The sequence below is a fragment of the Gracilinanus agilis genome, chromosome 1 (genome assembly GCF_016433145.1).
Source record: "Gracilinanus agilis isolate LMUSP501 chromosome 1, AgileGrace, whole genome shotgun sequence".
Classification (NCBI taxonomy): Eukaryota; Metazoa; Chordata; class Mammalia; order Didelphimorphia; family Didelphidae; genus Gracilinanus; species Gracilinanus agilis.
In genome coordinates, this window is record NC_058130.1 from 210,155,976 (window position 1) to 210,179,991 (window position 24,016).

At 40.3% G+C, this 24,016-nt stretch overlaps 1 protein-coding gene across 1 annotated transcript in view; it reads right to left on the reverse strand.

Moving 5' to 3' along the window:
- Positions 1 to 691: 691 nt before the first annotated feature.
- The window catches only part of LOC123249720 (kinesin-like protein KIF19), a 116,382-nt gene continuing 93,057 nt past the window's right edge, over positions 692 to 24,016 (reverse strand). Inside the window, exons 17-21 of the mRNA XM_044678856.1 lie at positions 19,942 to 20,162; positions 19,740 to 19,863; positions 9,530 to 9,683; positions 5,525 to 5,632; positions 692 to 762 (exon numbers count right to left, since the gene is read on the reverse strand). Of these exons, the coding sequence (XP_044534791.1) occupies positions 692 to 762; positions 5,525 to 5,632; positions 9,530 to 9,683; positions 19,740 to 19,863; positions 19,942 to 20,162 (678 nt within the window). The remainder of the gene's footprint in view (positions 763 to 5,524; positions 5,633 to 9,529; positions 9,684 to 19,739; positions 19,864 to 19,941; positions 20,163 to 24,016) is intronic.

A 24,016-nucleotide genomic window follows, 5' to 3' on the forward strand; every position in this document is an offset into this window, starting at 1 on the left:
TGAAACCAAGTATTGGTATGATCCCAGAATTGAGTGGGATATTATGTCACACACACACACATGCACAAATGCACACTGAATTGTTACTCTCCTCTGTTTATCTAAATCCTCTTCACCCTTAAAGACCAGACTTAAAACATTTCTTACCAATGTGGACACCATTTTTCAGGGCAGAATGATCTTTCTGCATTCTTGTTGAATTTATTCTGAATAGTACTTAGCTGCTCTTTAATCATTTTCTGTAGGTCAAATTTTTATCATTAGCTAGATTAAACTAGACAAGAGGGGATTTCTTTCGAGACCTCAGTAGCACCTTGCACAATGACAATTGCATCCTAGGGCCTCAAACAAACTTCCAGCCCTGGTCATAGGATAAATATTATCTATTTCTACCCCTCTATTTTATTTATTTTTTAAACCCCTACCTTTTGTCATAGTATTCGTTCTAAGACAGAAGAGTGGCAAGAGTTAGGCAATCAGAATTAAGTGACTTGCCCAACAAGGCCACATAGCTAGGAAACATCTGAGGTCAAATTTGAGCCCAACTCCTCTTCAGGCCTGGTGTTCTATCCGATGTGCTACTTAACTGCCTCTCTACCTCTATATTTTAAGGCTAAAGAGTCAATGAGTAGACAAGGTCATGCCAATTGGAAGCAATTTGAACTCGGGTCTATTAAATCTAATTTTATTTTTACTCTACCAACTGCTGATTGATTTTTTGGTACCAATAACTGTAGCCCACCAGAGGTTGCCGAAGATTTCCTAAAGAATAAATAAATTACTAGCAAGGATTATACATTCCTATATGAAATAGATTTTTGTTTGACAAAAACAATTCCAAGTAGTCTATCTTTTTTTTAACTCTTACCTTCCATCTTAGAATCAATACTCTGTATTATTTCCAAGGCAGAAGAATGATAAAGGTTACATAATGGGACTTCAGTGACTTGCCCAGGTTCACACAGCTAGGAAGTATCTGACACCATGCTTTTCTCTATCTTGCAGCTAAGGACCCTTTTGTTCTTAGTAGTCAGAATCCTAGATCCTATAGCCCAAAGGACCAGGATCCATTCTATCTCTTTTGCTGAACAGTTTTACAAGAAATGGCTACTTAAGTCTAAATTTCCTATGTATTTAAAGGACTTTTGTTCCCTGCCATTTCTTTTCCCCAAACCTCACTAATTCAGTTCTAAGAGTTTTTCCTAATGTTTCTAATTTCTATTTTCTAATTTCTATATTCTATACATATAGAATATTTCTATATTCTAATTTCTAGTTTCTAATTAATTTAGTTCTAAGAGTTTTTCAGATGAGATTCACTGATTCACATTCATTTTTCAGGCCTGAACTGGTATATTCAGATGAGAGAGAGACAAATAGAAGCAGAGAGAGATACAGAGCCAGAGAGACAAGTCAGGAAGAGACAGAGAAAGATAATATCTTTGTAAATGTCTGTGCTGGGGCTCGGCCAAAGCTTCAGATATTTCCATTTAGATTTCTCCTCTTCTTCCTTTCAGGCATCAGGAAGTAAAAAGTCAGAGGGTTCCAGTAAAAGATGCCCCATAAATATGCATTACACATGTTTTATCTTGGGTGGACAAAAAGCCTTACATGATTTGAAGCCTGGATCCCATCAGTCAGCCCTTAGAAGATCAAAGCCACCAAAGGATACAGTAAAACCCAAAGTAAAGGTTGGCCTGAGATGTCAGCAAATCCAAAGGGGTGATCACCTTTGAGGTATCAAGAGGGCAGCAGTGTGACTCTGCTTAGGAACAGTGATGGGACATGAAACGCAGAAAAGCAAGAATGTAAACTGCTTTCAGAGGTTCAAAAGTGAGGAGAAAAATGTGTGAGTTCCCATGTCATTTCAAAGAGATCACACAGCACACTGTCCCCCCCCTCCCCCCCTTCCCCACCCATCCCTGATGAAAGAGAGGCAGCCAAGTACAAAGGAAAGAATGCAAGGCTTGGAGTCCTCAGGTCATAGATGTAGAGGTAAAAGAGACCTTAGAAGCCATTTAGTCCAACCCCCTCATTTTACAACAGAAACCGAAATCCAGTGAAGTGTCTTGCCCAAAGTCACACAGCCAGTAGATGTCTGAGGCAGGATTTGAATCCAGGTCCTCTTGACTCCAAATCCAGTGCCTTATCCATTATGCCATGCAAAGGTTATGTCCAACCCTTCATGACCCATTGGAATTTTCTTAGCAAAGACATTAGAGTGGTTTCCCATTTCCTTCTCTAGTTCATTTTACAGATGAAGAAACTGGAGCAAACAGGGTTAAGTGACTTGCCCAAGGTCACATTGCTGTTGTCTGAGGTTGAATTTAAACTCAGTGTTTAACACTGTGCCACCTAGCTACCCAACTACCCAAAGGAGGAGAATTCAAATCTCAGCCCTGCACTTATTATTGTCCTGAGCTCAGGCAAATCTCTTTACTTTTCTAGGTCTTGTGAGGTTTGGGGGGGAGGGTGCTTTATGAAGGAAACTGGAGTACCTGGCCTCTGAGGTCCCTTCTAGTTTTGTTTTATTTTATATTGTGTGTTTTTTTAATCCTTACTTTCTGTCTTGGAATCAATACTAAATTAAGGTTCCAAGGCATTAGAATGGTAATGGCTAGGCTGTTAGAGTCATATGATTTAACCAGGATCATACTGCTAGGAAATACCCATCTAGCTGCCCTTCCCTTTTAGTTTCAAATCTATGACCTTATGACATCTGTGTGTGTATGTGTCTATATCTTCCTCTCTTATGCCTCTCTCTCTCCCTCTCCCCCTCCCGCTCTCTCTCTCGCACTCTTTCTCTCTCCCATTGTTTTTCTTTCTCTCTCCCTCTCTCTCTCTCTCTCTCTGGGTATGTGTGTCTCCCTCTCCTCTGTCTCTCTCTCTCTTTCTCTGTATTCAATAGGCACAGATCTATACCCATTCATTGATATATGGCTAAAGAAAATGGGGCTGCTGAAAAATGTGAAGATTCTCGGAGCTTTTTCCCAGAAAATGCTCTGTGCTATTTCTATAGTAGTGATAAATTTGAAAAGTTGGAAGTCAACAGGTGGTCTTTAGCTTATCACAGAAGCCAAAAGAGACCAGAGCTGAATAGCCAGAGGCTCCTTTGGAGGAGCTAAGTTTTGCTAGGTTGTGGATAGAGGGTTCGATTTGGAGTCAAGAAAGCCTGAGTTCATATATTTCCTCACACACTTACTGGTTGCATGATCCTGGACAAGTCACTTAACTTCTCTCAGCCTTAGTTTCCATATCTATAAAATGGGAACAATAATAGCACCTACCTCCCAGGTTTGTTGTGAACATCAAAGGAGATACCTAAAATGTGGGGAGGAGGCAGAGGTTATGTGATTTGGCTGTTGTCTTTTGCCCACGTATATTATGAATGTTCACACAGCTATTTCTAGATGTGATGTTTACAGCTTGATCCTGAGCTTTTAGTTCACTGAAACAACCAAATTTCCAGGATCATCACAATACCTTTTAAGGAACCCCCCCCCCACCCCCCACCCCCCGACTTGAATAGGGGTAGGAGTTAGGATATAGCTCCTAGCACAGAAGTTCATTCATTTGGTCAATTCCTATGGTAAAATAAAGTTCTTCCTAGGACTCAGAGCCTGATTTCTAGTTTGCTTTTTTCATGAAGGAAACAGAGGTGAAATGATTTATTCAAGATCATGTAACAAATTACTGGTATAACTAAAACCAAAATCTATGTCCAAACAGCACCAATTCATCAGCAAAAGATAAAAGGGTAGAGGAAAGGTGACAATGAGAAAATGAGAGAGGCGATTTTCAGTGAAAACAACTGATGTTTTATTTACAGCTCTTGTTACATAGCACATTCCCTCCCCCCATATTTATTTACAAAATATGTCTCCCTCTATATCACTGGAAGTCTTGAAGTTAGAAAGAAAAACATTTTATTAGCCAGACTTGGCATGGTATAAATTACTCTCTGAAGCTTCATTCAGAACTCTGATATAGTCATAAAAGTGCCAGGTCTCTGCCCAAGCCATTTTTACTTAGGTTTCCTGTAAGAAAATGTCATTCCCTACACAGAGAAGAGAGAAGGCTTCCATAATCCCTAAAGTGGGGAATTTCATTGCCTCATTCTCCTTCTAGAAGGGAAGATCTTTGGGAGTCATACATGGAAGGAAGGATTTGGACGTACTGTCATTCAGGGCATAGGGAAAATCCCTCTGTAAGGGTTCCCCTTGATTCCCTCTCCCCAAATTTTGGAGCTGTAGTACTGTGGAGAGTTTATGTGGAGGGGAAAGGGGGAAAGGAGGCAGGTACTGTAAGAGAAAAGAATCATGACTTAAGAGCTAGAAAGGATCTTAGAGGTCATGATGCCCAACTCCTTTATTTTACATATAAGGAAGCAAAGATATAAATGAGGTTAAGAGGCTTGCCCAGGGTCACACAGCTAGTAATTCTGGAGACAAGATTGGAACACAGGTTTTCTTGATTCCAAGCCCAACTGTCAGTCTACTACATTGAATAAAAGTATAGGAGAAAGAAGTATGGTGATCAAGTAATCAGTCTAATCCAACTCAGGTTCCTAGAACAAGAAGTGCTTTGGCCTCTTCTTCCCCACCTGCTGACACTGATAGGATGCAGTGCCCCAGAATGTGGGGTCCATTCACCAGACCCTAAGGATAACTCTGAATATTGCTGCTTGGAAGCCTGGGAAAAATTCTACTAAGGCATAAAGGATTAGATCTTTCTTTAAAAACCTGTCAGTGGGTTAATCACCAATTTGGTCTTTAAAAGTCAAAGAAAAGTGTTTTTTCTTTTTTCTGATTGTGTAGAAGTTTCCCCAGTTTCACTGCCTCCTCCCTCCTTTCCCCAAATCTATTTATGCAAGCAAAGCTTTGTTTATACCCAGTTTCTCCTTGTAGCTGCTGTTCTCCTTTAGCATGGGCAGTTTATTTTGGTCTCCCCTGTTTCTTCTCACTTCCTCCTAGTTGCTTTCTGGTGATCCCAGGATGCAAGGAGCTATGAAAGCCAGTGCTGCTATCTGCAGACCCTGGTTTTGGGGGAAGAAGTTTTATTCTTTCTCAATTTCTACTTCATTCTCTTCATAATTCTCCCTTCAGCTGGCAGAAGACCACAGCTGAATTAACAAAATAATGTGCTAAATTTGCACTTAGGATAATGTCTAGCACATAGGACTTTATTAAATGCTTGTTGAATTGAATTGCAAAATGTTAACTACAAAAGCCCAAGATCAAAGCATTATGACAATCAACAAGCTAACTGTACCCAGTAACCATACTCAGACTGGCCAAACTCCCATCTCCACACCCTTTTGCCTTTTCTTCTCTCCCTTTATATGCCAGAAAAAACCATCATCCCCACAGATGTAAGATGTTTCTATGACTGGCTGGAAAACCCTTTGTGGAACACGAAACATTTGAAAAATCAACCCATTCATTCCCCCTAAGCCTCACCCATTAGAGTGGACCAGCCCCAAACTATAATCAGAAAGAAAAAAGGACCGAAGGAGCCCACTGACCTTTGACTTCTCTGGGGAGGCTCTGTCTTCGATTTTGTCCTGGATTGCACTGCCAGATGGCACTGGGAAAAGTGAAGCTGATTTCAGGTACCTGCAGTGTGTTTTCATCTTAACATTAAAAAATAAACACAAAAGACTTTTATTTTTTACATTTAGGAAACAAGTAAATATTGGAGATAGTATTAAGCAAAGGTTGCAGGTTGTAATAATAATAAGAGCCAATAACCAATGCTATGATAGAAGGGGAGAGGGAGAGAGTCTATGAGGAGAGACTCCACTTCTCTTTCCCTTGATGTGGTTCTCTAATCTCCACTCTGCCCCAACCCCTGTTTTGAAATTCCTCTTTCTTCCCTTCTTAGGTTATCTGTTTCTTTTTCTTAGCCTCTCTTTTGTCATTTCTCTTTATTTTCTTTGAAACTGCCTTTTTTTTCTCTGAGAATGATTTCTCTGTTTTGCCTAGTGACATGGGCATAGTACAGAGATGGCATGGACACTGTATTAGACAAGGAAATTCCCTTCCCCCTTTCTGTCCTTGTGACTCCCAAGCCAAAGAACATCAGATAGCTACTCTAAAGACTATTATCCTTGGATTGTCCTTTAGGTTGAGATAGACAAAGAGACACAACTCCAGGCCACACCTTGATAGCCTAAGCCCTGAGGGTCTCAGGAATCTTCACCCCACCCAATACCCAAGTGCTTATGACTCTAGAGTCTTGTCCACACCATGACATAACCCCACTATTGTAAAGAATATAAAAACCCCTGAACTGAAGCATTCGGGGAGCAACTCCTACAGTCATTCCACTCATGCTGTTGTGCTGTGTCTTGGAGAGCAACCCTCCAGGTTGCTCCACTCATGCTGTCTTGCTGGCTAATAATTCTATGTAATTAATAAATTTCTCTTTTTCACTTTTAAGCTAAGTTTCAGAGTCTTCTCATTCTCGAGAAAGGTATCCTTCCCGAACTCAGGGGTTCGCCTCCCCCATATCACTAGGGCCACTCATTTGTGTTATATTGAATCTCTGGGAGTTTGAAGTTCACCTTTGATGGACAACTAAGTCAGTTGGATGGAATGTTCCCAGGGAGACATGAGAGAGACAGGAGGGGCAGTTGAGAATCCGGAGGAGAGATTCTGGGTCTTTGACCTGTGCTGAGGCTGGAAATCGGTGGATCCTGGTCTTGGAGTGAGAGGGTGCAAACATCTCTTTGCAAACTATTCCTGTAGTTGAGATACCTTTTCAACCTGTACCTGACCACCACCTTGGTGTCTACTGCCCCTAAATATTAGGAGTTTCATCATCTAGATATCTAGGCTTCCCAGGGCCCGGGAGGGATCCAGGAAGTGGGCAGGAGACGAAGAAGAGGGTGGAAAGGGTGGACATAACTCAACTGTAAGGCTGAAGATCTATAGAAGAAGAAGCTGAAGATTTCCCAGCAGTTTACCTACTGTGGTTTAGTCCTGGCCAGGCTGAACCAGAGGGAAGCTACATTGATTCTTCATTTGCCCGCAGTTGAGATTTCATTAGTAATAATTAGAGTAGGGTCTCCTATACCACAGTCCTTTACCCTTATCCTTCCTGTTTAATATATAAAGTTTAAAGTACCTTCCTAAATCAGTTTCAAAGCTTGTTTGGGAAGGGAGAAAACGCAGTCAGAATACAAGGCGTTATCCTAGCTAAAGAGCCCAAATCAATATATCAATTAACCCCAGGTGGGTCCTAAAGGGATATACCTCTTGACCTGAAGGATCCTGCCTGGGGAACTGTTATAAAGGAGAAGGGTCATCTTATTTCTCTCTGTACATCATTTCTACCATCTCAAATAGATACAAGAGACCTCACAGATAATTATAACATTTGTTGCTTTTATATGGATATATATGCTCTGTTTTCAGATTTAGCTACTTTGGCCCTTCTTAAGAAGACAGCCATTCCATTCTTGGAAGTTCTTCATATTGGTGCAGGACTGAGTTCAGATTCATTTATCAGTTTTAGCCCTCTGTTGCTCAAGTGATTCACTAATCTCAGCCTCCCTCAGCAGCAGAGATAAGAGGAATGGACCAACACACTCAGGTTCCTTATTTCCAAAATCACAAGATCTGAGATTTAGAGCTGGAAGGAATTTTAGAGGCCATGGAGTCCAATGTCTTCATTTAACAGGTGAAAAAACTCAGAAAGAGAGGTTAAATGACTTTCCGAGGATCACACAGCTGACCCGTTCCATGTTCTATCCACTTCTCTAAGCTGCCTGCTCTAGATGTGAATTTCTCTTGCTTTGCCTCTCTTTCTTTCTGTATTCATAATATCAAATTGGAAAAATCTGAAAAAATGTCATTAACATAAAATACTCATTGAATAAAGTTGAATTTTAAAATGGAATTTAGCCTTTATGTGTTTCTCTTACAAGAAAAAAAAATCAAGTGAAATAAAACATGGGGTAGTGTTAATAATGGCTCACACTTATATAGCTTTAGTTTACAACATATCTTTTTACAACAACTTTGTGAAGTGGGTAGTAAAACTAATAATATACTCATTGTACAGATGAAGGGTCTGATGGTAAAACAAATTAAGTAATTTATTTTACTTAATATTTACTTATATTTACTTATATTTACAGATCCCACATCTAATAAGTATTAGAACAGGAGACTCAAACCAATGTCTTAAGATTCCAAGCCTGAGGAGGGAAGTCCAGGGTTCAAATCTAATCAGAGATACTTTCTAATTGTGTGATGTAGAGCTAGTCACTTAACCTCAGTTGCCTAGCTCTTCTGCCTTGGAACCAATCCTTAGTATTGATTCTAAGTTATTTTCTTTGGGTTTTTAAAAAAAAAGATTCCAGGTCTAATCTTCTTTCCCTTATTTCACAATATCATTACAAAAAAGAACTGAGTCAAGAGTCTTGGGAATTATTCCCAGTTCTGTTTCTAAATCATTGTGTCACCTTCTATGTTACATCACATTTCTGCTCTCAGTTTTCCCAATGATGAAAGGAGGAGATTGGATTGGACAATCTCTAGAGTCCCATCCAAGTCAAAAATTCTTTGGTTCTGAGTTTGGGGTTTTTTTTTTGTTTTTTTATTTTGCTATGAGTCATAATAGGAAAAAGAGCTTCCTTCCTCTAGTCCCATCTACCCCAACCCAGATTTGAGGAAGCATCTGTTATTTTTATGGAAGCCAATTAATTCAGCAAAATAAGTTTTTCTCTAACAGCAGCTGGAGAGTTAGCACTGTGGAGAGCTGTCCCATAATTTAGCAGATGATGAAGAGAATAGAAGTGGCAGCAGCCATGTTCCATTGTTGTCCTGACTTCTGGGGGGGCCAGCTGTCTACATAAATGGGAGCAAATTGAGGAGAGGTAACCGATGACTCCCCTAAGTGACATATACAGAATAACGAATTAAGAACAACTCAGTTTGCTCACATTATGAAGCAGCAATCAAATTTTTACTACAATACTTTCTAGCTAGCAATCCCAACATGAAAGATTTTAGGTTCCATGACCAGCCCTCCTTGGCGATCTCAATCCTCAAGATAACATTGTTAGGGGCAGCTGGGTAGCTCAGTGGATTGAGAGTCAGGCCTTGGCTCCAAGACGGAAGGTAAGGGTTTAAAAAAAAAAAAAAAAAAGATAACATTGTTAGTTCATGACATTATGGTTCCCAGGAAAAGATGCTTTCAGCTTCAAATGGTACCAACTTCTGAGAAAAGAGACACCTGTTACTCTCTTTCAGTCCAAGTCTTATCTCATTCCTGCAAAAAAAACATGAACTTATTCTTTTTTTAAAGACATAAATATAAAGCCTCAGGCTTGTTCTGAAAAAGAAATGTTTGTACTTTTTCTATTTTAGGTAGTAATTCTCCCAGTGTCCTATGGTACCCAAAGTCCCAGTTAAAATTACTCCATGAACAATAGCTCTGCAGGGAGCTCTATTCTTCTTTAGGTATTATGAAGATGATTTCAATTTATAGCCATTGTTGTGAGCTCTTTCTAATACTGTACCTGCATGGAGATTGGTGGGAAATTTGGTCTTGGTGGCTGCAGGAACTGCAGGAAACAGGGTTTTAGTGGCCTTAGAATGCTGCGTGAGGTGAGTTTGGGGTAACTGATTTTCAGAAGGGTGGTCTATCATGGGAATTGGGAGCTTCTCAGTGCCCTAAATGAAAAGAAGAAAGAAAGAAAACACAATAAAGGATATGAACAGCTCATGAAAACAGAGAAAAGTAGAGTAGAAAGAGGATTTTATTTGGAGTCACAAGACTGGATTCAAGGCTACCTTTTTAACCTTGAGCAAATAATTCCCCTCTATTGGTCTGAGTCATCTCCTGAAAAAGTAAACATTGGGGGCAGGTAGGTGACTCAGTGGATAGAGAGCAAGACCTGGATAAGGGTTCATATCTGGCCTCAGACACTTCCTAGTTGCTGTTACCTTAGCCAAGTTACTTAACCCCAATTGCCTACCAACATTGGTGAAGACATGGCATGCCTGCAGAGCCGGCACTCAGGGAGCTGCTCCATTCCCCCTCTTTCCAACTCCTGAGGACATTTTTTGCATATCCCACCCCTCTGTCCAGTGGCACAAAGATTTTTTTCTTTCTCCCTCAACTCTCTCCAGTAATCTAGGGCTCACAGGCAGCTTAAATTAAAGATGCACCACTGAGGTCCCTTATGGCTCTTCTGTCTTAAAATCAATACTTGGTATCAATTCTAAGACAAAAGGAAAGGGTTTTTAAAAATAAAAAATAAAAAAGTATTGTTGGATGGTGGGAGCCAGGAGGGGTTGACCTAAATAATCCCTAAATTCCCTTCCAGATCTGTTCTATGATCCTTCAGCATTATCTTCAAATAGTTGAGTAGTCTCAAACTCAAACCATATTGAAAGACAATTTTGCCTTCCAAAGGGTTCTATCTCATTTTCCCTTTGGCTTAGTCCTCACAAAGGAACAATTTTCAATTGAGTAAATTACATCAACAAGCATTTATCCAGCATCTGCCATTTGCCAGGCATTGTGCTAAGCCCCAGGGTCACAAAGAAAGATAAAAACATCTGTTCTGCCCTCAAGAAGCTCACAGTTGAATGAGGAACACAACATGCAAAGAAGTATATTCAAACAAGATATAGATAAGATAAATTGGAGACCACAGAAGGAAGGCATGAGCACTAAGGGGCATGGAAAAGGCTTCTTATGGAGGAAGAGATTTTAGCTGAGACTTAAAGAAAGGCAGCGAAGCCAGAAGGAGGAGATGAAGAAGGAGAGCTTTCAAGGAATGGGGGTGTAATGCAAAAGATGCAAGAGAGGCTTTTGCTTTTGCAGGGGGCCAACTGAAAACTCCTGGCAGTTAGAAGCCTTAGAATTTTGAGAGAAGTCAGTTGGTCCCTGAGGCTTGAACAGAGCAGAGGACTAACTAGAACTCTGCTTGGCTTTCGGTTTTGCTTTTGGCCTGTGCTTTGTCTCTGGACAATTTGAACCTAGCTAATTTCTCTGGACCTCTCCCTGACCTTCTCCATATTATTTCCCTGCCTGTTTTCCTGGGGCTCTGAGAGACAGGGTGGCTTTTGGGTTTTTAGTGAATAGACTTTGTGGGTTTAGTTTCCCCAATAGGCAACTAGGACATCCTTGAATTCAAACTATCCCTTTAGTATTCCCTCTACTTTAAGGGCAGCCAAATCTTCCCTGGCTGAGAGAAGCAGGTCCTTCTCTCAGTCTAACCCATTCCTGTGACCCTCCCCCATCTTGAGTTTCTCCCTAGCGGCTGTCAGAAACCCCAAACCCCTCGCTCCTTCCTGACCAACCCTGAACATTAATAAATCCCTTTGTTACCTAATCAAACCTTCTGGAGAATCATTGTGTTGAAGAATTAGGCAAGGGTTGAAGGGGAAGTAATTATTCTCTTTTATTTCTTGAGGGAAACTGGAGGCATCCATCTTGGGAGGAAGTAGTTGCCCAACGCTTCCTCCTGAATCCTTTCAGTTTCACTGACAGGGAGGAGTCTTGTGACTCCTCCTTTGAGGGCTTGAGAAATTGACAAGAAAGCCCTCAAGTCAGAATTCAATCATTTCTGACTGGCCTTATTCCTTGGGTCTGTAGAAGTAGCTTTCCTGCCTGGAAGGGTTCAGCCTATTTCCCCTCAGTATCCTCTATCTCTAGCTTGGGTGTCTAGTCTGGGTTAGCTGCCTCTCCTGAATACCTCACCCTGTACCCTTACCATCCTAATACCGCCTTGTCCATTTCTCCCTAAACTCAGCCATCCCTTTCATTCCTCTCCTATTACCTCAATTACCTTTACCCCTCTATCACTCAGCAAGGGAAAGAGAGCACCTCCCAATTTTAGTGTCTCCTTTTATCCATCACAGGGGACAGCCCCTGAAAATGCCCAGTCAGGAGCTGGAGTGTCTTATTTGAGGACCAGCAAGGAGGCCGGTGCCACTAGATTTCAGAGTATGTTGAGGGGCATAAGGTATAAGAAACCTAGAAAGGTAGGAAGGGACCTGGTTTTGAAAGCCAAACAGGATTCTATATTTAATCCTCTATGCTAACTATGGTCCCTATCTTTGGCATTAGTCCTACAAAATGGCTCTGAAAATTTGGAAAACAACCAACCCATTAATCTCTTTGTACAGTGAGTATTTTTAAATCTGCTATTATTTATACTCAGCTGTCCACACTCAGCAATTTGGCTTAGTGATGGACAAGACTGGAAATGGAGCTTTGGAGAAAGTGGGCCATCTGTTAATGCAATAAATATTTATTCAGCTCCTACATTTATAAGACATTGCCATAACCCTATAAGAGATACCAAGATAAATGGCTGTGATTTGGATGGAGCACCTTACAATTTAATAGGGAGGAGAAGCAGGTAAACAAATTACTTTAAAGCCATAAAAATACTATATGAGCTGTTCAGACAATGAGTAAGTACTATGAGAAGTGAATTGTGAATTGAAAATGCCAAAGTTCTTGGGGTTTGTTGATTAGAGAACAAAAACACCATTGACAGCCAGAGAGGAAACTGATTAGGGGGAGGAGAATTGATGATGGCTTTGGTTTTGGAAACACTGAGTTGGAGAAGGGAAAGCCTAGAGTTAGAGAGAGCCAAAGTATAATTGAAAATGCAGATTTAGAGCTCAGAAGAGAGAGCAGTTCCTGAAGTTACCTACATAGAAAATATGGTGGAAACCATGGTATTGGGATGAGAACTGAAATGTAGATAGATAAGAGCTAACAGAAGAGAGAACAGAGCTTTAGGGAAGCCCCACCTTTTGGAGGTAAAAGGAATGAGAGGACCAGCAAAGAAGACTTTGGATTTTTTCTACTATATTAAGGAGGAAAAAAAATTTACCTTTTTTCTATTTGGGGGTAGCCAGATGGCCTAATGGAGAGAGTACTGGGCCTAGAGTCAGAAAGATGAGAGTTCCAATCCAGCCTCAGACCCTTACCAACTGTGACCACGAGTAAGTCACTTAACCTCTGTCTCCTTCACTATATAAAATGAGGATAATAATAGCACCTACTTCCCAGGGTTGTTGTGAGGATCAACTCAGTTAATATTTGTAAAAACAGGTCTTGGCACATAGTAGGCACTTAATAAATGCTTGTTTTCTTCCTTCCTACAATAACAATGGAAGTCACCTCCAGAGAAAGAACTGCTGAAATCAGATGCAGATCAAAGCATACTCTCTTCCACATTAGTTTATTTATGGTTTTATTTGGGGATTTTGGTTTTGTCTGAGTATTCTTTTCAACAATGGCCAAAATGGAAGTATTTTTGCATGATAATACATGGATAACCCAGATCAAATTGCTTAAGATCTCCAAGAGGAGTGGAGGAAGGAAGGAAGGGAGACAATTTGGATCTTAACATTTTGGAAAACATGTTGAAAATTGCTATGACATGTAATTGGGAAAATAAAATATCTGAATTAAAAAACCAATGGAAGCCAATTGCTACAATTCATAGACAGAGTGGATTGTCTTTTTTGTTTGTTTTTTAAGTTAAAGCAAACATTTGGTAAAAACTGAAGTAGGAGAACCATTTTGTAAAAGTAGATGTTTTGCTTCAAAGTGGTGGCACCTGACCAAGTAGAAATTCTCATTAAATGAATTTATCCCTTTTGATGTCTGTTGCTGTTCAGTCTTTTTCAATCCTGTCTGACTCTTCATTACCCCCATTTGAGGTTTTCTTGGCAAAGATATGGGAATGGTTGACCAATTCTTCCCTCTCCTTTTTTTTTTTTTTAAAACCCTTACCTTCAGCCTTAGAATTAATACTGTGTATTAGTTCCCAGGCAGAAAAGAGGTAAGGGCTAAGGAATGGTGACTTGTCCAGGATCACACAAATAGGAAGTGTCTGAGGCCCATGAACCCAGGAACTTCCCATCTCCAGACCTGGCTCTCTATCCACTGAGCCACCTACCTGCCCCCTGACCATTTCCTTCTCCAGCTTTTTTAACAGATGAGAAAACTGTGGCAAATAGAGTTAAGGGACTTGCCCAGGGTCACATAGTTAGTAAATATCTGAGGCTTTTGTTATAACTGTATTCAAATGTGATGTGAAATATTCTTAATGATATTTGATATTCTAAAAATGCATTTGCTCAGTTTTCCTTTCTGTAAAGTGAGGAAGTAAAATTAGATCCTTCATAAGATCCTTACCAACTCTAACAACCTACAAGTCTATTAGTTTACGATTTTAAAAAAATATTTTATATTTTGAGTTCAAGAAACCTTCCTGTCTCATCTTACCTAGTATCCAAGCAGCACAGCATTGTCAGGTCTCTGGGTAGGTTTTTGTGGTTGTTATTCAGTTGTTACAGTCATGTCTAACTCTCCATGAACTCATGTGGGGTTATCTTGGTAAAGATACTGGAGTGGTTTGCCATTTTCTCTGCAACTCATTTCATGGATGAGGAAACTGAGGCAAATGAGGTGAAGTGATTTGCTCAGGGCTGCACAGCTTGTAAGGAACTAAGTCCAGATTTAAACTGAGGAAGATGAGATCTGGTGCTCTATCCATTGTGCCACCTAGCTTGGCATAGTATAAAAATACTAGACTTGGGATCTGGAAACCTATGATGTTCCCATCTTTAGTAAGGGGTAGTCAATTGAGGTTAAATGATTTGCCCAGGGCCACACAGTTAGGACATGCCTGAGGTCAGATTTGAACCTATATCCTCCCAATTCCAGGGCTGGTGTTCTATCTGTTGTGCTACCTAGCTGCTCCTCTCATCTCTAATACTTATTTGAGGTGTGGCCATAGGCAAGTCACCAAGCCTTCATTCTCTTATCTCTTTTTTAAAATATGTTTTTAATTTTAATTGTTAATTTTAAATTTGAATTAAAATTTTTTATTATAAAGATATTTTATTTTACCAATTTCATGTAATAATAATTTTCCCAAAGTTATAGAATCCAAATTGTCTCCCTCCCTTCCTCTCTGCCCCCTCCTGGAGCTGGCAAGCAATTGGATGTGGGTTTTATGTGTATTATCGTGCAAATGAGTTCTCTTATCTCTAATGAGAATGTCTGCACAATATTTCTAGATTTATAGCTGAAAAGAACCTTAGAGGTCATCTCTTCCAGCCTCCTCATTTTACATGTAATACCCCCTTGGAGATATGGAGGGCCAGATGGGATCACAGATCATATCTAGCAGTGACAACCACAAACCAAATCTCTAGACTTACACTGGCCCACATGAAAATCCTACCTCCCTAAAGATAAGATGAGGAAACTGACCCTTCAGAGAGATTAAGGAACTTGTCCATTCATTCACATAACTAGTCAGGGACAGATCTAGGATTTGAATAAAGCTTTATTGGCTCCAAAATCTAATGTGCTTTTTTTTTTTAAACCCTTACCTTCCATCTTGGAATTAATTCTAAAATAGAAGACTGGTAACAGTTAGGGAATCGGGAGTTAATGACTTGCCCAGGGTCACACAGCTAGGAAGTATGTGAGGCTAGATTTGAACCCAGGTTCTCCTGACTGGAGGTCAGATTTGAACCTAGATCCTCCTGACTCTAGGCCTGGCATTCTATCCATTTGCTATCTAGCTGCCCCTAAAATCTAGTTTTCTTTACCAAGACATAAAACGTGCAAATAATTTCACACCAAGATTTACTAAATTTAAGTCAGTATGAATAAAAATCTTTTTAAATTTAAAATGTTTTTTTTATTTTAATAAGTATTTTTAAGCTTAACTAAATCCCAGGGACTGACAGCTAGGTGTCACAGGGAATAGAGTGCCAAGCCTAGAGTCAGGAAGACTCATCTTTCTGAGTTCAAATTTGACTCAGACACTTACTAGCTGTGTGACCCTGAGCAAGTCACTTAATTCTGCCTCAGTTTCCTTATCTGCAAAATGAGCTAAAGAAGGAAAATGACAAACCGTTCCTGTGTCTGTGCCAAGAAAACCCCTTAGGCAGTCACCAAGAGTTGGACATGGCTGAAATAAATGACTGAACAACAACAAATCAGCTCCCACTTCTGCTACTCACTGTGTCACCTATAAAATGAGGGAACTGGAATAGCTGACTTCTAAGTTCCTTTTTTAAACCTTTACCTTTCTTTTTTAGAATCAATATTCTGTATTGGTTCCAAGACAGAAGAGCCGTAAGAGCTAGGCAAAGGGGGTGAAGAAAAAGATAAACCACTCCAGCATCTTTACCAAGAAAACCCAAAATAGGGTCATGAAGAATTACACAGGATTAAAATGACCAAACAAAACCAACAATACAGCTGTAAGAGGCAACTAGATACTTCAGTGGATAGAGCACTGGGCCTGGAGTCAGGAAGATCTGGGTTCAAATCTGGCTTTAGACACTTACAAGGCTGTGTGACCCTGGGAAAGTCTCAATGAAGAGGCTCCAGTGAGAATACTCAGGGATATCATGGTATCCATAACTTTTTATTCCAAATAATAAGTCCATGATATTATTTTGAAGGATCACCTTGAGTCCCATAAATATTATATTTTTGGTAGATCATGAAATGCAAAATTGAGATGCACAGGGCTAAAAGTTGATGATGAGAAATGATTCTGTAGCTTTGGATATGTCTCTAAGCAGAAACATTCACATTTAAAAAGAATACACTAAGTACCACCCCTGTTCTCAGGTTTCTTCCTCACCAGTCATGAGCTTACTGCAGGATGTATATAATTGGATCACATCCTGTTTCAAAACCTGTACTAATAGGAAATCCTTTCATTACAAAGGATTGCTTCTTGTTAAAAATGTATGAAGCTTGAAAAACAAACCACAGATGGAAAGGCACAAAACTAACACCCTAGATCATAGATCTAGGGCTAGAAGGGACCTCAGAGGTCAACTCATCCAACCTCTTTATTTTAAAAATGGGGAAACTGGATCACCGGGTGGTTAAGTAAGCCTCAGAGGCAGGATTTGAACCTAGATCCTCTGACTCTAGAGCATTGATCTTTTGTCATTTTTTAAAAAATCCTTATCTTCTCTTTTAGAGTCAACACTAAATATCAGTTCCAAGGCAAAAGAAAGATAAAGGGTTAAGTGACTTGTCCAGAGTCATACAGCTAGAAAGTGTCTGAGGTCACATTTGAACCCAGAACCTCTCTTCTCTAGGCCTGGCTCTATCCACCGAGCTACCAAGCTGCCCCTTCTCTGATGTCATATCACAATCAAATAATCCCAAACAAAATCCACTGATGATTTTCATTAACAAAATACTTATTAGTAAAAATATTTTGAAAGTTGGATGACAAAAATTGACCTTTTTAAAAATATAAAAACTCCCCTACTCCTGCCTTGTCTATCAAGTGAATTCTACCAATGAGAAGTATTTCCTGATTACTTCAACCAATCCACATCTCTTTGGATTATTTCATAAAGTGTGATATTCTTTGGGATATATAGGAAGGTCTCTCAGAGTTCTCTGGGTTTTCTGGTCTTGATCAGAAGTCCGGCTTTATTGTGAGACCGGTTCTCTTACAATAAACCTATTTCTTTATGACTTGAAGACTTAGTTTCCCTATTTGCATTCCTGTGGTTAGAAATTATACAACACTTTTTTGCAGAGGTAGGGGACTTAATAGGTACAGAAACTGCATACACTGTCAGTCTCGGTCAATATGTTGACAATTTTGTCCCATTTCTTTTTCCTGGGTAAAGGAGAATGAAGGTAAATATTTGGAAATAAATGAGATGTAAAAAACCACAGTACTAAAATTTTGTAAAATATTACCTCAGTTTTCCCATCTGTAAAATGAAGAGATCCAATTAGCTCCTCTGGAGGGACTTTCTAATTTGAACAGCCTTTGCATCTGTGATTTTTAAATGTCTTCAATTTGACAAAGAAAAAATTCCTAGTCCTCAAGCTACAGACTTTTGGTCTCTAGGCAGCATAGAAAAGACACTGGACTCCAAGTACCGAAATGCAGATTTCTAATTTGTCCTATGTGTAGCTTGTTTATATAACATTATTTGCATTTTATCTCCCCCTTTAGATTATAAGCTCCTTCAGGGAAGTGGCTGTCTTTAATCTTTTGTCATTTCTCCAGTGGTTAGCACAGTGCCTGGCACTTAGTAGGTATTTGTTAAATGTTAACTAACTATGTTCAGACCCTATTTCTGATACAAGGTCCCAAAATTTTAGTGTAAGTTTTAAGCTTAACTTACTAAATTCCACCTCTGCTACTTACTAACCATGTCACCTTATAAAATGAGGGAATTGGACTAGCTGATGTCTAAAGCCCTTCTAAGTTCTAAATCTATGATCCTAATGTTAATGTTATTATTCTCATTTTAGAGACCAGGAAACCAAGGCTTAATGATTTTCTAGATGGCCCAGTGGACAGAGTTTGGGGCCAGGAGTCAGAAAAATGTGAGTTCAAATCTGACCTCAGATACTTACAACTTGTGTGACCCTGGGTAAGTCACTTAATCCTATTTGCCTCAGTTTTCTCATCTGTAAAATGAACTAGAGAAGGAAATGGCAAACTCCTTTAGTATCTTTGCCAAGACAATCCCCAAATGGGGTCATGAAGAGTAGGACACAACTGAACAACAATAACAATACAGCTATTAAAGTATCTAGATGGCTCACTTAGCCTCTGTTTGCCTTGAAGGCAGCTTGGGGGCTTAGTAGATACCTCCATGAACTTGGAGTCAGGAAGAACAGAGGTAAAATTTAATCTCAGATACTCACTAGCTATGTGATCTTGGGCAAGTCATTTAATTTGTGTTTGCCTTAATCTACTAGAGAAGGAAATGGTAAGCCACTCAAGTATCTTGGTCAAGAAAAGTGCCCATATGGGGTCACAAAGATTTGGACTTGACTGAACATAACAACAACAGGCAGCTATTAAAACCAGGGTGTCCCAAAAGTCTTGGTTTTGTTTTAAGCCTTAATAGAAGAGGAAAGTGAGGACTGGAGAAGTTAAATAAGTAGTCCAGGGTGATGAATAATAAGTGGCAGAAGCAGAATTTGAACTCTGGTCCCTGGATCCCGAGTTCAGCACTCCTTTCACTATTGCTATGGCTGCCCTCCACTCTCTCACCACAATACAGTGTTCAGGGAAGACTGAGACCCCTGGCGTGAGGGCTTTTCTCCTTTGATGTCTACCCGCCACCCAGTTCTCTCACCTGCAGCCATGGCCACACTCTGGGCAGCCATCTCAGCAGATGGGCTAAGGGTGACCAACAGGCATTAAACCTGTCCGTGAGTGAGAAGGGTGCGTATCTCAGGCAAGGCGAGATTTCCCCAGGCAGATGGGGAGGATGAGAACAATTTGTTTTACTCGCCATGAAGGCGGTGGAAGCAGAGACTGTGGAGTGCTTAGAACTTGGTCAGACATTAAAGAAGACAAGATCATCTCCTGCATCCTGGGCCATCACCAATTGTCCTGCCTTTTGTCCTGCCACGGGAGATCAATGACTCTGGACAAGACAGTGAGGCCAATGACTTTGTGCCACTCAGCCTCATTTAAATCTAAGTTATGCTCAAGTCAAAAGACATCACTAGTGAGGTCATTTTGGTCCCCTTTGAGTACGAAGGACAACACCCAACCAATCACCATGGCCCACCTTTAGGTTTGTTGTGAAGAAGGTACTTTGTAAACTGTAAAGTGCTCTAGAAATGGGAATCAGTAGGGAACACAGAAAGCTCTCTGGCCCAACTCTTTGGACCTTAGTTTCTTCCTCTAAAGGGACCTAAAAATCCAGCCATTCGACACTTACCATTTGGGCATTTCTAATTCCGGAGGGGGATCTTTTCTTCTTGGCTTTCCTCTCCAAGGAGCTGTTTCTCTGTCTTCCCCTCCTAGGACTAGAATGCAATTGCCTCCTGTCAGCCTGGGCTTTCCTTTGAGACTCTGCCAGATCAGGAGTAAGGCTGGGCTTCCAGTACTTTGGCTCTGATGCCCCCTCATCGAGGGAATGCATTGTGGAGAGGCTGCTTCCGCCTTCATGGTCATGGGTCTTGGAACGCCTGCTGGCCGCAATCAGAGAGATGCTCTTCGTGCTCACTGCCATCTCTTTCAAGGCCTCTGCACTCAGTGAGGTGGCAGATACATCCTCACTTGATTTTTTCATGTTTAAATCCAGACTGGTGGGAGAACACAACTTGGAAACCATCTTTTTCATGCTGAGAGAACTGGGTTTCTGGAAAGAACCACCACAGAAGAATTACCAAATGACACTGCATTGTTTTGACTAATAAGTAACTTTGAAGAGGTCATTACCCAACCTGGGCAGGTCCCAGTTTCCTCACTCTAAAATGATGGCATTGGACTAAACGATCGTTTGGGTTCTTCCTGGTTCTAATGTATTTCAAGTTTATGATTCTGGAACAGGGAAATCTTTATCTTTTCTGGGTCATGAATTCATTGGGCAGTCTGCTAAAATCTATACAGGCTGATTCTCAAAATAATTTTTTATTTCTTGAACCCTTACTTTCCATCTTAGAATCAATTCTGTGTATTGGTTCTAAGGCAGAAGAGAGGAAAGGGCTAGGCAATGGGGGTTAAGTGACTTGCCCAGAGTCACACAGCTAGGAAGTGGCTGAGGCTAGATTTGAACCTAGGTCTAGACCTGGCTCTCCATTCACTGAGTCACCGAGCTGCCTCAAAATAATGTTTTTAAATGTTGATATGCTGGGACAGTTAGAAAGTGCAGTGGAGGAGCATCAGTCCTGGAGTCAAGAAGACCCAAGTTCAAATCTGTCCTCAGATACTTCCTAGTTGTATGACCCTGACCAAATCACTTAACTCCATTTGCTCAGCCTTTCTTGCTCTTCTGTCTTAGAATAGATACAAAGACAGAAGGCAAGGAATATGAAAAAATAAAAATAAAATAAATGCTGATATGTAATATCATGAAATATATAATATATAAGTGCAATATAAGAACTATTACCAATTTTATTTTTTTTTTAAGCCCTTACCTTCCATCTTGGAGTCAATACTGTGTATTGGCTCCAAGGCAGAAGAGTGGTAAGGCCTAGGCAATGGGGGTCAAGTGACTTGCCCAGGGTCACACAGCTGGAAAGTGTCTGAGGCCAGATTTTAACCTAGGACCTCCCATCTCTAGGACTGCTTCTCAATCCACTTAGCTACCCAGCTGCCCCCTATTACCCATTTTAAATGAGGCTAATTCTCTTCCACATGAAGAGTTGCTTCTCTTTCCTACAAACCAATACATTGTCTGGTTCCCAGTCTACCTTGTAATTCCAGTGCTTACTAAAATTACGAGACTCTAAAAATCCCACGGACTGTTCGTTGACTTTCAGGTTCTATCACTAATAGTAAATGTTTTAAAATAAAATAAACAGGATTACAAAGAAAACCAAAAATCAACAAAAATAACGATGCCATTTTTCCCATTCAAGTCCATAAACCGCCCCCCCAAAATCTATCCATAGACCCTCTTGGGGTCTATGGACCCCAGGTTAAGAACCTCTATTCTAGAAGTAGGTTATATGGGTCTCAAAAAAAAAAACCCAGAGAAGGAAATTCCTTCTATCCATGCAGGTTGGCATCTTCTCTACAATTAATGGTCTTGGAGAATTGCCTAGTCACATAGTTAATAAATATAGTGGCAAGATTTAAACTAAGTGCTAGCTTTGCTTAAGTACCTGTATATATCTTTAGTAATTGAATAAGGACCATTCAAAAGACAAAGCATCCCTTCACACAAATTAAATTTGTTTTCAAGAGGAAGGGAACAAGGGAATAATTGTTTATTAAATGCCTACTATGTGCCTGGCACTGTGCTAAGCACTTTTAAAATACTATCTCACTTGACCATCATAAGAACTCTGGGAGATACATGTTATTATTATCCCCATTTTACAGTTAAGAAAACAGAGGCAGATAGAAGTTAAGTGACTTGCCTGAGGTCACATAGCTAATAAGTAAAGTAGGATTTGAACTCTGATTCTCTTGACTCCAGGCCCAGAGTTCAATCCACTGTCTAACAGCCTTAAGGAATTATGGGAACATGGGGACAGCTAGGTGACTCAGGGGATTGAGAGCCAGGCCTGAGGACAGAAGGTCCTGGGTTCAAATCTAACCTCAGACACTTACTAGCTGTGTGATCCTGGGCAAGTCACTTGACTCTCATTGTCTAGCCCTTACTTCTCTCTTGACTTAGTACATACACAATATTGATTCTAAGATGGAAGGTAAGGGTTTACCCCCCCCCAAAAAAAAGGAATTATGGGAACATACAGTGTTGCTTTATTTTGTTTTTGACAGCCTACCCACACTGATGCCTTGAATTATGCAATATAAGATCTACCACCAATTTTAGAATAGCTAATTATCTTTTACACAAATAATTGCTTCTCTCTCTTTGAACCAATACTTTACCTGGTTCCCAGTCTACCCTATGACCCCCATGCTTACTAAAATGTGAAAATTACTAGAGTATAAAAATCCCATGGATTGTTGATTGACTTTCTAAGCTCTATTACTATCAGCAAATATGAAGTCAGTCCTTAGTCTTCAGTTGCCTTCTGCTGGATTGGTCAATCAATCAACAGGCTATTTATTAAATCCTATTATGCACCAAAGACAAAAGCCCTCAAGGAGTTACCCACTCCTCTAACAATGAGCTAGTATCAGCCAGTTGCCCTTCACTGAACTTAAGTCATATGACCTCCCAGAGTTATGTCTAGCTCTAGAGTAAGAAGCTGTGTGGTATAGTGAAGAAAATGATGGGTGGAGAGTCTAAGGAACTGAGTTTGAATCCTGCCCCCTACACTTAACAAATTTCTTTTTTTTTTTCAAACCCCTTACTGTCTATCTTTGAATCAATACTGTGTATTACTAGAACAATAAGGAATAAGTGATGGGGCTTAAGTGACTTGCCCAAGGTCAAGCAGTTAAGAAGTATCTAACAGCAGATTTGAACCCAGAACCTCCTATTTCTAGGTGCTGTCCCCATAATGATCCTTTTTGTTGTTGTTCAATAGTTCAGTCATGTTTGACTTGACATGGCCCCATGGATTTTCTAGGCAAAGATACTGGAGTTGTGTCCCATTTCCTTCTCCAATGTATCCCCTTTTTACAGGTGAGGAACAAACAGGGACTAAGCAACTTGCCCGGAGTCACACAGCTAGTAAGTATCTGAGAATGGATTTGAATTCAGATCTTCCTGATTCTAAGCCTGGTGTCCTATGCACTGTATCATGTAGCTGCCCCATGTGATCATTTTTATTGTTGTTCCATCATTTTTCACTTGTGTCTGACTCTTTGTGACCCCATTTGAGGTTTTCTTTGAAAAGATACTGAAATGATTCGCCATTTCCTTCTCCAGCTCATTTTATAGATGAGGAAACTGAGGCAAACAGGGTCACTTGCCCTGTGACTTGTCCAGGGTCACGCAGCTAGCCAGTCTGAGACCAGAATAAACTCAGGAAAATGAGTCTTCCTGACTCCAAGCCTGTTGCTCTATCCACTGTGCTGCCTGCCTAGCTGCCCACATGATCATTGGCAAGTCAATGAATATCTCTTGGATTCAGTTTCTTCACCTATGAAATGAAAGGGTTAGGCTAGGCATCCTCTAAGGTCCTTCCCAACTCTGAATCTAAGAACCTATAAAAAGGCTTTGTTCTTTGAAAAAATAATTTGAAAGATCAGCTCTTTCCTAGAGCCTCTAAAGTCATAGCAACTTGAGCCACTGTCTTTGTCTATGACACTGTACTAATTCTACTTGGCTGGAACCCTCTGGTAGTTTGATGGTATTCTATTTCATGGGGAAATATCACTTCGTGATTAAATGGATTATTAACTATTAAAATATTACATCATAATTACTTCATCTGTCCCTGGGAATCCAATAGCACCAAATCACTAAGTAGTCTCTGATCTACATGCATATCTGGCTGCTATTTATCCAAAAGGTTAGTGAGAGATTCCCTTCAAAGAATTCCTTCCTCACTCCCTACTCCACTGGTTCTAAATGTGACCTTGCCTATACTTCCAAGAGCGCAGTGACCAGCATGGAGCCCAGGG